This window comes from Oncorhynchus mykiss, chromosome 7 (assembly GCF_057628025.1).
Source record: "Oncorhynchus mykiss isolate SJ-2025 chromosome 7, ASM5762802v1, whole genome shotgun sequence".
Taxonomy (NCBI): domain Eukaryota; kingdom Metazoa; phylum Chordata; class Actinopteri; order Salmoniformes; family Salmonidae; genus Oncorhynchus; species Oncorhynchus mykiss.
This window is the reverse complement of record NC_143028.1, coordinates 7,789,929-7,807,668: the sequence shown is the minus strand read 5'-3', so window position 1 is coordinate 7,807,668 and position 17,740 is coordinate 7,789,929. Positions and strand designations below refer to the sequence as shown.

Sequence of the window (17,740 nt, the reverse complement as noted above, 5' to 3'; positions counted from 1 at the left end):
GCATTATACAGTGGGTTTGAATGAAATATACATATTAAGCCACAATGTTGTCAGCAGGATTTTTATACTCAAGTGCTGCCAGTTGATAAGTCTTGCCTTGTGCTTCTGATAGACGGTTGCTCTGACACAGGCTTGCTAGTGTGTGTAGTGTTTAATGTCAGGCAGTAGATGGATAAAGTGTGATGTGAATGGGTCAAAAGGTGAGATGAAATACAGTCTACATTCTGTACTACAATGACAGTGAACAACTAGCTGGTGTTCGTTGACTGCACACTGATAGCAGTGTTCATGGTTAAAACAGAGAGAGTAGAGAGACTCCAGGAAGGATAGGAAAAGAAGGACCTGAAGATCTGTTGATGCTGTGTTCATTCTGGAAAGTCTCCAAGTTGCAATGAGGAAACGTGCAAGCACACATGCACAAACCATACACACCAAAGTGGGAGCTGACTGAAAGTTTATTTATATTACTGTTAAAAACATGTATAAAATTGGTCCTGTTCCAGAAACAAGGCACACAATGTCAAATGTCTTGGTTCATCATCTCGATCTCAGTGTTTTAGTATCACGCATTCCCTATATAAAAACACATCCACATTTCACAGAACTTAAAATTCCGAGCAGCAAGACAACCATGCAAGAACTTGAGCGATGCAAACGGGATGCTTTCTAGTAGTACGTCTCCCTCTCCACCCAACCTAAAAGAGAGAAGATGGAAAACAGGATTTAGAGATCAATTACCTCTGGTAAAACAGGTGGACTAAGGAAGGCTGTAGCATACATAAACAATGATCATGTTAACTATCCGTGTGTGGTTCAGACGATCACGGAGGAAGACAGTCAAGTGACCGACGTCTTTAACATGGTCTCTGATAGCATACCGGTTTACTCACATCAAATGCATTTTATAAAGCCATTTTTACATTAGCAGTTGTCAATGGAGTGGACTAGACTCCCAAACGTGTCTGTGTCCACTGTCTTGCACATCTGAAAAATGTGCTGCTGCTTAAAGATTTACAGACTTCGCTTGTTTGCCAGATAGTAAGGCCGCATATTTAGGTAGCCTTTATTATCCTCCTGAGTACGAGGGAAAATCTTGTGGTTTTGAGAGCCAAACTGAGAACTTGTATGAACAAGTACTACAGATCGTCACAGTAATAACTAAAGGGATTTAGCCTCACCTCCTGGGCTGCGTCGGATGATCAGTTTTCGGATTTCATCATAAATAAAGATGAGGAGAGAGTATGGGAAGGCGCAGAACCACCAGCTGGGTCTAAGGAGAAAAGAAAAACGAAACATAAAACAACAGAACTGAAATGACTCCAGACCAGAATACACCAAGAACAGACCTTAACATTTTAAGCAACACATAGCTAAGCTTAATAGAAGTCCTCCAAGAGTTAAGTATTTTTGGTACTACAAATTATTTTATTAAGAGATGAAGTGTACCTAACTGAAGGGTCTTTACTTACTTGAGTGGGTACATTCTGAGGGCGATGCCCATTCCAGGACAGTAGGACAGGAAGGCGGCCAGGGCGGTCTCCTCAAACAGGCCGAAGATGAGAATCTTGTTCCTGAGGAGGACAGAAGCAGCATTTAAAATCAAGTCATTTCTTTGACAACAAAAACGAACAACAGCCGATGCTCTTCAAAACGGCCACTGTACTCACCTCATTCCTTGTTGGAAGACTGAGTTCCTCCTGGTCTTACAGATGATCAAATCAGCCCACTGTACAACCACGATACTGGCGAAGAATGCTGTGTGGCAGGTGAACTCCACAATCTTTCTCTGTTCATAAGTCTGATGGAAACAGTCAGCAACAGAGGGAGAAACCGTCAAAACACAGTCAGCTAATCATCTAGAATCAGACCAATCAACAAGGCTTGTGAAAACCACATTGGTGTCTGCATACTCACCCACTGCTGGCCATAGCTATCCTCCAGGTCGTTGCAAAATTTGTTGTCCCAGTCCACACGAATACCTAGCAGTCTGGAGGGTAAGAACCCATTCTCAGCAAGGATCACAAAGTATGTGAAGAACCCAGCCAAAGCCTGGATCATACCTATGGAGAGATGGGGAGACAGGATCAGATGGGTGCATTTGTATCAGATTCTATACATGTCATTCTGTCTGCTGGTTTTTCTATGTTGCATCAATCTCCATTAAAAAAATGTTTTCAAGTTTGATTGTCACATCACCAGACAGGTGCAGGAGAATGTGTTGTTTTACAGGGTCAGCCATAGTAGTAGGGTGCACCTGGAGCTTATTAAGGTTAACTGCCTTGCTCAAGGCACGGAGCAAAGATTTTCACCCTGTTGGCTCGGGTATTCGAACCAGCGACCTTTCAGTTACTGGGCCAACACTAACCGCTAGGCTACCTGCCGCCCTACAGTGATTCCCAAGGAGTATCACGTTGGTGGGAGAGGTTCGCAACCCATGATATGATGACACCGCAGTATGTGAATCCTGTCCATATCAGTGTTCCCTCTTAAGGAAAGTCCCGCTCACGTGGAAACCTCTGGTTTAAACCTATTTTTGGCTCCATCACCAAAGTGTGAAACATCCCATAATCACTCAGAGACCCCTTCTCTTATCACCAGGGAGGCTATTTCTGGCACATACCCCACTTCCAGCTGATCCCAAAACCACCCAGTCAACTTAAGAGTCTAGAATCCAGTTTGAGGTGTATGAGATGTTAATCTTTCATCTAAGAATGAAAACACTTTGTTTTGCGCAAGTCAGGCTTTGTGAAAAGCGGTCTTACCGATTTGACCGTAGGCTATGCTGATAAGTCTTTCATTCACCAGTTTGTCTGTTTTGGAGTTTCTGGGCTGTCTCTTCATGATGTCACTCTCAGCAGCTTCGTAGGCCAGGGAGATGGCGGGGACCTGCAAAGTTGAGGACGATTTCAACAATTAGAATTAAAACTGAACAGTTACCAGAGATTTAGAAAAGAAAAATCTTAAATGTACAAATTCCTCACCATGTCAGTTCCCAAGTCGATACAGAGGATGGTGACGGTCCCTAGGGGCAGTGGAATGTTGGCGATGATGAAGAAGAGGAAGGGTGTGATTTCTGGAATGTTACTGGTCAGGGTGTAGGCGATGGACTTCTTCAAGTTGTCAAAGATCAGACGGCCTAGGAAAGTGTACATACATAACGTTAGTGAAAATAATGCAGAATAGAAGGAACCCCAAACATTCTAAATCCACTGAAATGCTGCTTCTACCTTCTTCAACACCAGTCACGATGGAGGCAAAGTTGTCATCCAGGAGGATCATGTCTGCAGCCTGCTTGGAGACGTCAGATCCAGAGATCCCCATAGCAACACCGATGTCAGCCTTCTTCAGAGCAGGAGAATCGTTCACACCATCACCTGTCACAGCCACAATAGCACCCTGTGGATAAGGAGGAGAGGTGTTTGAGTCTATGGAGAGAGAAGTCTAGAGAGAGAAAACTGGTAAACACATTTTTAATTTGAAAGGAATTTATCTACGCTACAGTCACTCTGTTTACCTCTCGTGAGATAGGCCTAGTGTCTTTAAGTTGAGCTGAATATTACCTGGCGCTGGCAGCCCTCCACGATAATCAGCTTCTGCTGAGGAGAGGTTCTGGCAAACACAATCTCTGTGTGATATTTCAGGATGTCGTCCAACTGTTCAGCGCTCAGGTCCTTGAGGTCACCGCCATGGACCACACAGGCCTTGGCATCCCTGTGAAAAATGTACCCTTTATTTTATGGGAAATCCCATTGATATGAAGACATTTCTATAATGTCTATAAGCGCTCATGAGAAGGACCTGACATTCAAGCTTGAATAAGATCTTTGAAGAAGGACTTTAAAAATGAAAAAATGTAGAAACTGCAAGGGTTTTACTGTTGTTTCCAATAACATAACATTTAAAAAAAAAAAAAAATTAAAATCGCAACGTACCTAGGGTCAACTTCATTGACTGGAATGTTCAGACGAGCAGCAATGTCCTCAACAGTCTCGTTTCCTTCAGATATGATTCCCACACCCTTGGCAATGGCCTTAGCAGTGATAGGATGATCACCAGTGACCATGATAACCTAAGGGAAGGAAGGGAAGAGGAGTGGTCTGATCACAGTGGCTGCTATGTGGATTGACTGAAGAGTCGTGTCAAGTATTACATTGCCATACCTTGATTCCAGCACTCCTGCACTTTCCCACAGCATCAGGCACAGCAGCACGGGGAGGGTCAATCATGGACATTAGGCCAACGAAGCACAGATTCTCAGTTGGGAAGTTCACCTCTTCACAATCAAACTGGAAGCCCTCAGCGAACTGGTCATCAGGGAGCTGGAAATGACAGAAACCTAGACGGATACAAAATTGTGAAAATGTGAATTGAAAAAAGGAGCAAAAGCACAATTTTACACCTCACATTGGATCATTTTACAACACAGATGGAATAACAAAAATACAGTAGTATTGGCTAGTGATGGCTGAAATAAATGACTATTACCCAGCACTCGCTCTCCCAGACCACCCAGTTCCATGTAGGCGTTCTGGAAAGAGTCCTTCATCTCATCATCCAGAGGCTGTTCTTTGCCCTGAATCAAAATGGTGGAGCAGCGGTCCAGGATCCTCTCAGGGGCTCCCTTCATCACCAGCAGATGCTTGGACTCACCCTCATTCTTGTTTAGGTGAACGGAGAGCTAAGGGATAAAATTATAGGAGCAGCCATTTTGAAAACAGATTACCAGAATAGGCATAACCATATTGATCTCTGTGCCAAAGGGAAGGGTTTTCAAAGACTTCTTGAAAACTTATTTGCCCTTATTTCATGTGGCAGGGTGCCATTGCCCTACCTGGTATTTGTTGGTGGAGTTGAATGGGATTTCAGCAACCTTGGTGTACTGATCTCTCATGCCTTGCACAGACCCACAGCACAGCTCAATACACTTCAGCAGGGCAGACTCTGAGGCATCACCAGCCACATCTCTCTGTGAGAGGGAAACGAGTAGGCAGATGAAGTGGACGTGGTACGCCACTGGCGCACATTCTCTTTCACCCACTAGCACTTCCAAGTGGCCCAAGACATTAAAATAACCTCCATCAATTTAAACAGACTGAATGAAAAGGAAATCTTTGTAGATTGAGCCTGGTAGAAGACAAAGACCGTGACAAAGAGAAACTGAAAATAAGGGGTGAAATTAAGTGTGGTAATCACAGCTAGTCCAAGGTGAGATGATTAACGGAGGGAGAGGTTATATTCCAGGGGATTGCAAGGGCTGAGGCAATATGAGGCATTCAGGCAACAGGAGAGGAATTACATAAGGTGAAAGACACCCCTGTTGAGCCTTTTTAGAGGCATTACATGCTGAACTCCTGTCGATAGCTCCATGTGTATACGGTTGTCAATTCACTCTGGGGAAATGAGACACTTACTTTAAGGATAGGAATACCGCTCTGTTCTGCCAGGAAGACGGCACGGTTACACAGGCCAGCGACTCTAGCCAGGGCAGCCCAGGTGGCAGAGCTCCTGTCGAAGGAGGTACCGCTCTGGTTCTCTGTGGTGTCAGCCTCATGGATCTGGTTGTCGAACCACATGTGAGCCACGGTCATTCTGTTCTGAGTCAGGGTTCCGGTCTTGTCAGAGCAAATGGTGGAGGTGGAGCCCAAGGTCTCAACAGCTTCGAGATTCTTCACCAGGCAGTTCTTCTTGGCCATACGTTTGGCAGTCAGAGTTAAACACACCTACGGAGAAAGCCAAAAGTCACTCAACATGTCTGTCGAAACAAATTGGCAATGTACTGAAGTGTTTGGGGGGGAAAAAAGCACTCCCGAAAGACCGTACTCACAGTTACAGTGGCCAGGAGACCCTCAGGCACGTTAGCCACAATGATTCCGATGAGGAAGATGACAGCTTCCAGCCAAGAGTATCCGAGGATGAGGGACAGGACAAAGAAAGACATGCCCAGAAAGACGGCCACACCGGTGATGATGTGGATGAAGTGCTCAATTTCAATGGAGATTGGGGTACGTCCGACTTCCAGGCCAGAGGCGAGGGTAGCAATACGACCCATAACAGTGCGGTCACCAGTGTTGATGACAATACCTCTGGCAGTTCCTGCAGGAAATAACGTGCAGATTTCATTTAACAATCAGGACATCATATTGACTACTGTTTAACAGCACAGTTGACAGTGATTCAACCTCAGAAATGGTGGACATACTTTATACAGCAACAGGACTTCATCAAAGCTAGCCCAGTTATGGTTTGGTTTGGTTTGTTTTATTTGTACAACACGCCCTTGTACCAGATTTAGCTAGATTCCTAATTATTAATCTGTGGTCCCTGGGCAGAATTTATTTTTATTTGGTTTGTTTCTCATCTGAGCAACTCTGCTCTGTTAAAGTACCTTCAACACAGTTGGTAGAGAAGAAGGCAATGTTCCTTGTCTCCAGGGGGTTGTCATTGGAGTAGTCCGGAGTACGTGTCTGGGGCTCAGATTCACCAGTGAGGGAGGAGTTGTCCACCTACGTGGGGAGGGAATTAGATTAATACAATAATGAATGGCACGGACATGGGCGGAACGTGACGTATTTGGAGCAAGAGGATTTTAAAGTACCCACTTTGCAACCGCTGGCAGAGATGATTCGCAAATCGGCGGGAATCCTATCTCCACCTTTCACCTCCACCAGATCTCCAACCACCACTTGTTGAGCGTTGATGTTCATCTTCTCACCGTCACGGACAACCAGGGCTTGCTACAAGGCAGAGGACACAAGATTAATCTTTGAATGTAACAATAAGGGGGGGGGGGGGGGGGGGGGAACACCTTCAAAAGAAGTGTTTCTAAAACAGCTAGTACCTGTGGGACCAGGTTCTTAAAGGAGTCCATGATCTTTGAGCTCTTGGCCTCTTGGTAGTAGGAGAAACAGCCAGTAACAATGACAACAGCAGAGAGTACGACACCCAGGTACAACTGTGTGGGACAAAGATGCAGAACGTGTTAGAATTAAGTTAACCTCCCCCGCACAAACACCAGTACAAAAGAACTACAAAACCCAAGCATCATCTGCTTTCAATTCCATCACAATGTCAATCAAATCAACATTCTTCATCTTGGAATCTTACGTTATCATTGGCCGGCTCATCCTCCATGGCTGCCTGGATTCCGTAGGCCAGGAAGCAGAGGAGAGCGCCAGTCCACAGCAGCATGGAGAACCCGCCAAACATCTGCTTGCAGAACTTCACCCACTCAGGGGTAGTGGGAGGAGGGGTCAGGGAATTGGGGCCATCACGGGCAAGGTTCTCAGCAGCCTTAGCACTGGATAACCCCTGAGGAAATACAAAATTGGTTGTGTTACTTTACATGTTGAGACCTCAAATTAAGATGCTGTAGGAGGATACTTCATTTTAAAAGAATGGGTGCTTCCCTCCCACCCAATCTTTTAAGGGTATACCATTATCGACCCTTGCTTTTTAAAATCAAGTATATTGCTATATTCAGGCATATCTAGGTACCCCACCCTTCCCCATTCTTGAGATTCTCTTTCACGGCACGTGATAAGGAGAGAGGAAGCAAATTGTCAACACAATAATATCTCTCTGCGAGGTCTGTCAGTGGCAGACAGAGACACTGCAGGGCCAAGTCATAACTCTAATTTCACATCAGGCAGAGAACAGAGAAACAAGTCAATGGGGCTCTGGAGAGAGTCGAGGTGCTGACAGTTGCCAGGCAACTCGCTGCAAACAATGAAAACAGTGCCATCTCCTCTGCTGGGATTGAGCGCATCCTAAATCTGGGCTGAGGTGCTATGAGCCTGCTGCTTGTGAATTATTCAAAAGGACCACTCGGCTGCGCTGCTAGGTTTGGAGGCGGTAATCTACTATTCCCCTTGATCTCCCAATCATGATCAAGAGTCCATTTGTATGAATGTAAAAGAGGGATAAAGCATCTCTCGTATTGCCTCCTCCAATTGCCTTGTTTATTTGTCACATCCAACTCAATGATAACCCCCTTCTTCCACAGTTTAATAATTGGAAGAGATCCCAAGAGTCCGAAACCCATAACTTGAGCAGAACTTTGAAGTCCATCACTTGACTTAATTTTTCTATTCAATAATTGAAACTATTCGAATTGAGGAGAACCGAACTGAATTGCCCTCCAGCTGTGTTCGATAAGTAACTAATTTGTTAACAGAAAACAGTGCAGAGGAGATGAATGAATTGCCAACTGAAATGAAAATCAGTGAAGCTCCAGACTTACCTTACTAAGGTCGGTGCCGTATTTGCGGTTGAGCTCATCCAGGGTCAGTTTATGGTCATCCTATGGGACAGAGATTAGGAACATGTCACTCACAATCGTATTGCACTGCACTTCCGCACCATCGAGATAAACATACAGTACATTACATGCAGCGCCAAGCTTGACACCAAGTCAGTGACATCAACACACGAGTGACCAAGACTTGTGATTTAAAGATGAACTTCCCAGGTCCTGAAAGAGAATGAAAGTGAGAGAAGCCGACTCACCAGATCAACTTCCTTTTTCAACTCATCCATGTCCCTCTCCTTCTTCATGGCCTTGGCATTCTTCTTCTTGCCTCCCTGCTCAGAGGTCGCCGCCAGCTCATACTGTTCCCGTCCTTCCTACAGAGAGGGCAAGAAAAGATAGTTAGGAGCGATAAGAAATATATATACACAAACACATAATAGAATAGGTAGAAAGAGGCCCTTTAGAGCTCTGCCCGAAAAAATAAAATCATCACCCAACTCAAGCCCCTGATACAGAATCTGCTTATAGTATAGTTTCCCATAGTGTTTCCGAGGCATTAATAAAACCCAAGTCTGGGGGCCCAACTCTTGAAAAGGTAATTCATTGAGTCAATTAGAGAAGCACTCATTTGAACAAAGGATAAAAATGCTCATTTTTCAGGTACAAATGACTTACCAGAAGTCACCCAACAACTTGTGGGTTATTGATGTAGCATTGTTCTACTGAACGTAAGCCCAGTTATCATTTACAAAACAAACGTGACCTAGACAGGTATGGTGCAACCAGTACAAAGATAGTTGTGGCTGTCCCTTTTGGACTATCACCCAGTAGGCTTTCACCTTTTAGAGTCTACGACCTGTGCTAGATAGCACAATTACTTTCACTACTCAGCAGAAGAAACTCAGATGTTTGAAAATGGCATCTGTCTGAAGTTCATGAGGAATGCTTAATGAACAATCATGTCACAGACCATCACTTTGCACAACTGCGTCAATAAGGAGAGCTGTGGGAGGGGTGGGGCTGAGGGTCATTTCAACATACTCCACTGCAATTCAGTAATGTCAGAATATTAGGCCTTGAGGTCTTGAGTACACACAGAACTTTCTTCCTCTGGAGTCATCTCATTGTGAAAGTCCAAAATAACCCTGGCACCTCACCTTCTGCAAACACATTGTTCATTCACTCTTCCCTTTCTCCATTATCAAATCGGTCACTTTTGGGAAGAGGACAAAGACCTGTTGAAGAATGCGTGTCAGCTAGACGGCTGAAAAGGGGAGGGTGTTGGGACACTGCGGTAACAGGATAACGCACAGTACCAGATAAACATCGGTAAGGCAGTTAGCGATCATAAATGATTCAGGTTCTACTGGTGTTCAGAAGTGTTTTGGCTGTGGGGGAGAGAGCTCTACATGCTTCTCTTGATTTGACACTATGAGGTTACACAAAAGCTGCTTGACTCTAAGCAAGACAGTTCCTGGTTCAGAATGTGATCCCCAAGTCAGAGGGGCTTGACTGATAATTAAACTTTGTTGTTTGGTTACAACTGAATCCAACATTAGGGGTCCTACCAGTTTTTTTGTTGCTGTTGGAACAGTAAAGGGTAGAGGTGGAACGACAAGTCCTGCTGGAGTCCTCCGGGCCCTCAAGGAATCTGTTGTCGCAGTCCCCTGTGGTCTTTTTATTAGTTGACAGGCACACAGACTTGCCCTTCTTGAAAATGCACCCCCCCCCCCCCTACTAATACTATTTAGAAATATCCCTTTTACTTTCCCAATTGTGTACACATCCGTTATTACCACAATGAAGCAAGGAAGGGAGTTTTGGAAGTATTACTCAGCTGTCTCTCAAACGAAACAGGAAGCTACTGCACTGAAAACAGGAAAAAAAGTGTGGATGTCAGCAATTGTGTGGAATCTCTCACAAGACCAATCATGCAAAAACAACAGTTGTCCCACTACAAGTCTGAGAACAATGAGGCTTTGTACCTCTATAGAGAACCACGTAAAAACAATAATGAAAAATGGGGCAGAGAAATAGATCTTTAGAGTGACTTTATTTTGGACAAACTGTACAGTCATGGAATTTATTCAGACCCTCTTAGCAAAACACTTAAGATACCAGGCTTACCGCATTCTTATATGGGATTACTGTAATGGTTTGATCTGGGAGTGGGAGCAACACCACTGTGGTAAACATGGCTTGGGTCTGCATACCATTTCTCCCATAGTTTAGAGTAGTATATTCAACTGCGTAATCGTTGTTATCATGAACATTGCATATGGGAGTGAGTGTAATTAGTCAGGGACAGAAAGAGAAACAACTATGTGTGAAAGAGAGTGCAAGAACATAGGGTGGGTGGAGAAGGGGGTGAAGCTGGCAAGACATCCCTTTCCAAGAGGACAGAAAGTTTGAAAGAACAACTGTCCTCATAAAAACAACAGCAATAGACAGAACAGAGCCTCAGTGAGATGAGGGGCCTCTCACTTTTACGCTAAAACACCACCACCGCCAGATCAACAAAAGTTCATAAGAGACGGTCGAGCGGGTGCATATTTTACAGCCAGGGTCGAATTCCTGTGAACACCATTCCTGCTTCTGTACATGTGCCAAATACAAAAGCTGCTCACTCAAGCATATTGGCTCCTCCTCGCCCTGGGACTTTGCCCCGTTGCTACAGGCGACATAACCACACCTCTCAGATATCTGAATGGACCGAGTCACGTGTTACTCTCCTCCCCCTTTTCTCTCCCTCTCTTCAGTTCAGAAAAAAGTTCATTTATTCACAAGAAACGCATTTAAAACTCCCACCACGTCCACTGGAAGAGTCGGTTTTCCCACAGAACAAAAGATGGTGAATGCCTGTGTTTCTCCTTAAGACCCCAGGAACCACAGTTAAAAGCAGAATACGAATCAATGGGATGCAACTTCCTTTATTGCACTAGTCTGAAATGTAGGTTAGAACAGAATGCACGTGGCTATTGCGAAATGCCGATTGGGAATAGGCCTATGGGACAAACGTTTTTTTTTTACAATTCCCTCTGCAGTTGGAACAAATCGAAATTACAGTGGAGGAAACAGAAGGTGTAATAATGTGTGGAACTCTCCATAATGTTCAGGCAGCTAAGCCAAACGAGCAGAGGGAGATCGAGCAGGAGAGAGAAAGGGGCAGTGGGGGTGAGATGTGTTCTCTGTCACAGAGATGGGGTGGCGTGTGACAAAAGGGATGCCTAATACATAGTGACTGTCGAGCGGAAAGAATGTGAAATCCTCAGGAGAGAGAGCAACAAAAAATAATGTTTTAAAGAGCGCTAGAGAGCAGGTCTCTTGGTTCCACAGTGGACCCCTGGGGGGAAAGAATGGTCAGCTGAGGCCACAACCTGATAGTAGCTCAGAGATGGAACACTGGAGAGAAATATAATAACTCCCAAATTACTTCACCATATAAAAAGGCCTTGTTTTGGACATATTCTAGGCCTCATTTGTTTACAGTGGAGATTTTCCACAAGCCACTTTCCATCACACTCAGTGGTGGAATCTTTAAAACAATGACCCCCCTTGATGAAAGATGGCGAGAAAAGAAGTGGAAAAACGAAGAAAGAATGCGCCCTAATAACATTACAGGAAAACAGCCTTGTTTTCAGATCACAGTTTATTTTGAGAGATGGAAACAATAGCCATAGTATTCCATTTCAGGAAGGAACTTTTGGGCGTTTCAATTGGTTGACAGTGAGCAATTGTATACTATCATACCTCTTGATTTTCCATTTCATTACAGAAAAACTGAATTTTTCCTCCATCTGCCATTCAACCAGTTCAGAAAAATTATGCTAGCTCCCTCTGAACAGGAGCCTATGAACAATGATGACAATGCAGCAACTGGTGCCTCATCTTCACAGCGGTCTCATATACCTCACCACTCTAACCAACCCTTTGCTCCCGCCAGCCCTATGTCACCCTCATTCTCTCCCTGTACCTCTCACTCCCCCCTCTCTCATCCCTCTCTGCAGTCTCCTGGAAATCATTAGTCCGGCTGTCCAAGCATCTGTGCCTATTGTGCGTGTACTGGACCGGAGCGCGGAGAAGAGGACAGAAGAGTTGGGGGCAGAGCAGAGTGTTCACCACCATACAGGGAAAGAATCCAAAACACAGAGGTTTGCTGCTCTGCATTCACATCATACAACCAATCTGTCTCTCTAATCACCCCTCTCTTACTGTAGCTGTGAATGCATTTTATCACTGTGCCCGTGTGATCCGTTGCCCAGCAGGGAGTGGCGAGCGTTTTATATGATGCTATTAACCTCCCCGATATCCCACCAGTCTGCCATACAGTACCCAAATACAGGAGTCACAGGTAGGTAGCTGTAAAATATATATAAAACATCAAATAAAAATCACCCCAATAATTGATACATTTTCCATCACCATAAAATTGCAGGTAGTTATTTAGACAGGCGTGATGACAAAAACCCTATTGACTAAGGATTGCCCATAAAAAAAAACACACTTAATTCTACAAGTCTAGAACAATATGCCTCGATATGAGATGAATATACAACAAATCTAGTGTATTGAACAGCATTGGAGCAACTAGGAGATTTCATTTGTCTTGGACCGATTTGTATCAAATTGAATAAAAACGATTGTTTTTTGGAAAAGCGATTACTTTCATTAATACATGAGGGGGCTGTAGTTGACGTAGGTCTTCCCAAAGACACATTGTAGGCCTATCTGAACATTCGCAGAATGTGGGCTACACAAGAAATGTCATACACAACCATATGCCAAATCCATATACAACAATTAAGCCTTATGTGGAATACATTTATTTTTTAAATAGATTTTGCAGGTGCTCAAATGTTATCAAGGAACAGTTCTGTATTTTCCCCAGAGTCAGATGACCTCGTGGACACCATTGTTGGGTCTCTGCGTCCAGTATTAAGTTATTAAAGGTATTTTCGTGAGCCAATGCTAACTAGTGTTAGCGTGTTCCTATATACTTCAAGTCATTGCGCTAACGCTAGTTAGCAAATACCTTCAAACTGAACGTAGACATAAAAATGGTATCCACGAGTTCGTCTAACTCTGGGGAAGTAGATAAGGGCATCCTGCTCAAATCCAGAACTATCATTTTAAGCAACCAAAGTGCATTATTCCAAATTAGGCCATCTACATAAAAACTACGTTCAACGAGCATGACAAAAACAAATAAACACCGACGACGTTGGCGCATGGTTGAAATTGTGAATGGGGTGGACTAGGGTTATTATTCAATTTATGAAGAACAGACTTTTGTAACAGCCTACAGTCGCAACTACATTTAACCAATTGATTACGAATCTGAATATTACCTATATTTTTCATTGGGGAACAAAATTCAGTCAAGCGGGTTACAAGTCACCATGAAAGACTCATTGAAACAAAGACCATCACTTATATTCAGAAGTGGGCTGCAGGCTCTGTATGACCGTGTATCTCAAAGTAATACAAGTCACATATAGCATGTCTGCCTCCACTTCCCGCAACTCGAATTTAAACAGACCACGCCATATTTGTAGCCACTTTCCCGGCAGTTTACTTGGATGAAAATTAACATTGTATCAATCTTCAAACTTGTCTTACACCGCCAATTCTATCATCGTAGCGCTTACAAGCTTTTCTCCTTGGCGACTAGATCCAAGCTAACCAACCTGTGGATCTTCAGTATCAATGTAAAAAAAAAAAACATTTTTAACCCTAATTGACACTCGATCAAGACACGTTATGGAAGCAACTTTTGTTCAGCCTACAAAATGCGGAAGTCACTTTCCCATCGCAGGCATTTTGAAAGAAAAATGCGGCCATCTACGTACATGTGATCATTTGAAAACAACTTCGACCGTATTATCTTTTTTTAATTGATACCACTTTTGACAAGCAGCCTACCATTAAGAATTGCGTAAATTAGGCTACAGAAGCATTTCATGGAGGAGCTGGAATGTGAAGATGGAAAGAAAAAGCGCACTTACTCCACGTCCCATGTTTGCAGTTTTGTGGAGGAAAAATAAACTTATTGAACAATCAAATCCCAATTTACTTAAAAACTAATTGAAAAATGTATTGCCCCTGGATGTGCCCTTATCCACGCGTGTCACTCCTACCGGACACGCATCCAAGCTCCCGGTTTCATTAAAAGGTACAATACTTATATACAGTGTTTCTTTCGATCGTGACGTCTGCACTTTTTGCCATGGTAACATAGAATGGAGGGGCGGAGTCCCCATTATTGAATGTTTTACGATTATCGGCCTTCATAAAGTAGATTGAATCCATTGCGTGACAATGGACTTTAGTCTCTGTAACTTCAAATATTCATGAAGGAAAGTCACTTGGTCTCTTCTGTGCAGCCTTATTCATATTAGGATGAAATATCTGTCCATATCTCTCACCACTCATATTCATAATGGATACTAACCCATCCTCAATCCTCTTTAAACCTATCCTCAATCGTCTTTAAGAATACTCTGCGTGTTTTGTTTGTCCCCTTTCTCTTAATTTCCACATAGATTTAAGAATGAACATAATTTAAACACACACAAACACACTCTATTTCTGTCTCTCTCTCAATCACTCTCTCAATTCATTCCTTATTTTAAACTCATTTATGGAAAGCGATCATTTTTGTGTAAACTCCATCACTGGTTTTTAGGAAGTTTAAACTTGAACGAACCAGGCCGTTAAACCCTGTAGGATGTAAACTTCCCCTCCTGACCCTGTCATGAACACTTTGTGGACAATGTGACCTTCTCAGAAATTAATGGAAGCCTGGCAGCTTGTTGCATCTACAAATTATTAACTCTTTAACTTAGGGATCCTAACCATTAACCCCGTCTCAAGGTTCTGTTTTATGTCTTAAACTTGATCTAGGATCAGTTTGTCTTTTAGATCATAGAGAATAATATTATATGGACAGATCCTAGATCAGCACTCCTACTCTGAGGTACTTTGTGGATACGGTATGCAGGTATTTCACTGCAGAACCAGACAGAGGCAGATTCAACCACATGTCTAGGATTCAACCACATGTCTATAGGTCACTGTAATTAGTGTAGCATTCTACCTGTGTTAGATATAATAGAATGGTATAGAACAACACATCTTTATTGTCCACCCACATATCAACTTTTCCCTTTGGCTTCACCCTACAATAAGACAATTGAAAATTGTGTTAATAATGAGCATTACATACAAACTCTAATTAAAACACATTCACTCAGACACTGACTTTTCCCCCACCACTGACAGGTCAACTAAAGTAAAAGAAAACTATTTGAAATGCTAATTATATTGAATTTAATATTATTATACACAAGACTTTGCTTAATGATTCATGCCGATGTACAGTATCATCTAGGACTTGCTGTACCCAAGAAGCTGCTTGAATGCGTTTGCATGAATTTTACTTGGAGAGACTTGGTGGACAGATGGACAGACAGCGGAACACTTAGGCACAGTGTGTGTGTGTGTGTGTGTGTGTGTGTGTGTGTGGATGTTCAAAGACGGAACTAAAAATATCTCAAATTGTATATACAAGCTGTGAGCCCGATCCTATAAATGAGTTACCATGGAAACTATCACGTTCCTGTCCCCACAGAGCAAGGAGAGGAAGGGCCTCTCTCTTTATCTGCATAATGCCCCCTAGTGGGGAAGAAAAACCAGTCAACAAGTTGGTCTCAGAGTAGGATGAAGCTGTCCCTAGTAGGCCTATAGACTGATCTAAGGTCAGCTTTGCATTTGACCCATATGCAAACACAAGCCAAAAAATACAGGCTCTCTTTCATAGAACAGCACCATTGTTTTGGTTGAAGTTGCTCCCTTTTCACTGTATACATCAAACAGCAGGTGATAATAGGTTCCTTTTCAGTCGGTACCTTTGGTGAAACAACTATGGGGAGTAGCACTTTCGCGACTTCGATTGAAGAATTAAAATCACGGCTAACAAGGCCAATGAAATCCGCGCCTCGCTGGAAGCCTCGGCTTCCACAGATGATAAGCCCGAGGCTCGGATTCATTCCTTCAATTCTTCCGCACTTTACCTCGATGTGAGCAGGAACGATTCAAGCTACTAAAAACAAAATGTTTTGGAACACAAGACTATCTGACTTTGCGCCAACTAAACTGGCTGCTCACTGTGTGCGCAATAGATGTGGTAGAGAGGTCAATGGAACTCGACCAAAACAATGGAAAGTCATGGAAACGCATGGGGGAAAGATGCCGTGAGGAAAAGATCCTGAATCTCCTCATTCCCCCCTGGAAAATTTTGCCCACATTTGGGCTATTGTTTATATTTTTATTTCACACTATGTTGAGGTATAAATTGGAGTACAATGCTGTACTGTATATTTTGAGTCCTACAAAAAATGTAACAAAGCGCCTCTGCAAAGCCCTCACTCTGTCACTCAAACTTATTCCAGTGTGTGTGTGTGTGTGTGTGTGTGTGTGTGTGTGTAGGATACTTTCCCCTCCCCCTCTGAAGCATAGGCCATTGTAGCCTACTGACATTACAAGCGTGATTCAGAAATTGGGGAGAAAGATTTTAATTAGAGAAGAATGGATTCACTTTTTCAATGCTAGTTAAGGATACTATAGTTATCAGCTTTCACGTGTTTTTATTTGAATTCTGGTTCCACTCTGCACACAACAAGCCTGTTGGCTAGCTAGCTAGCTCTGGTCCAACGTTAAGCTAACTCTCAGAAGTTCAAAGACATTCAACGTTCCTTCATAGAAGCTGCTCGCTCCTCCGTAGGTATAAACGATTCAAGCTAAGCTTCCTTCTCCACCCTCTCTCGCTCTCTCCCAAACCGCAAAATTTCAGTCACATCTCGCACCCTACACTTGTCTGTCCAATGCATGTAAATAACTATAGCTTGCCCCCTCCATAGCAAGCTCCTCTATCCGCACTGATTGGTGAAGTAATTTAATGTTGAGCTAAATGTTTTTTTAAATCAATTGTAAACCGTTACTTTTTTGGGGTTTGAACCGGTTCAGAACTTTATTTTGCTGGTCGGAACAGTGAAACGGAACGGATTCTTTTTTTTTTTCAGAACCAAACGATTGGAAAATAATTTCGGGTTCCAACCACTACTTTTAATCCTACACTGTGATGTCACAGAGCATTTTCCAGGACCTTTCTTCTTATCTTTTTAACTGCAGATCATATAAATGTACCGTTTTCACATACAGTATGTAGACTCTGGTATGGTGCTGGAGATAATGAATAAACGTTCCATGAACCCATGTCTCATTCATAACTGGATAATAAAGCCTGTATCCAGTTTGGAGTTTTTAGTGAATACCATTCAGTCAGACAGGCCCTTAAGATAATTGAGGATAGGGGCTCAAACAGAGGAGAGAGGGTAATCAAATACGGCCAGATGGAATCCTTGACTAATAGCTTTGACATACCAATACCTTTTCACCATTGTGTGCATGTGTTCCGTATGACTCATTGTTTTG

General features: G+C 43.2%; 1 protein-coding gene across 1 annotated transcript; it reads right to left on the bottom strand.

The window, feature by feature from the left end:
• Window positions 1–485: 485 nt before the first annotated feature.
• Window positions 486–14,401, bottom strand: LOC100136183 (Na/K ATPase alpha subunit; the record flags this gene model as incomplete). Its single annotated transcript, NM_001124459.1, is given in 22 exon segments — window positions 486–695; window positions 1,179–1,270; window positions 1,470–1,571; window positions 1,668–1,798; window positions 1,915–2,060; window positions 2,763–2,886; window positions 2,982–3,136; window positions 3,228–3,396; window positions 3,561–3,711; window positions 3,933–4,069; window positions 4,161–4,336; window positions 4,486–4,678; window positions 4,832–4,966; window positions 5,412–5,720; window positions 5,825–6,093; window positions 6,386–6,503; window positions 6,600–6,734; window positions 6,839–6,952; window positions 7,105–7,308; window positions 8,240–8,299; window positions 8,506–8,622; window positions 14,254–14,401. Coding segments are annotated over 22 exon segments (3,078 nt in total).
• Window positions 14,402–17,740: the final 3,339 nt, after the last annotated feature.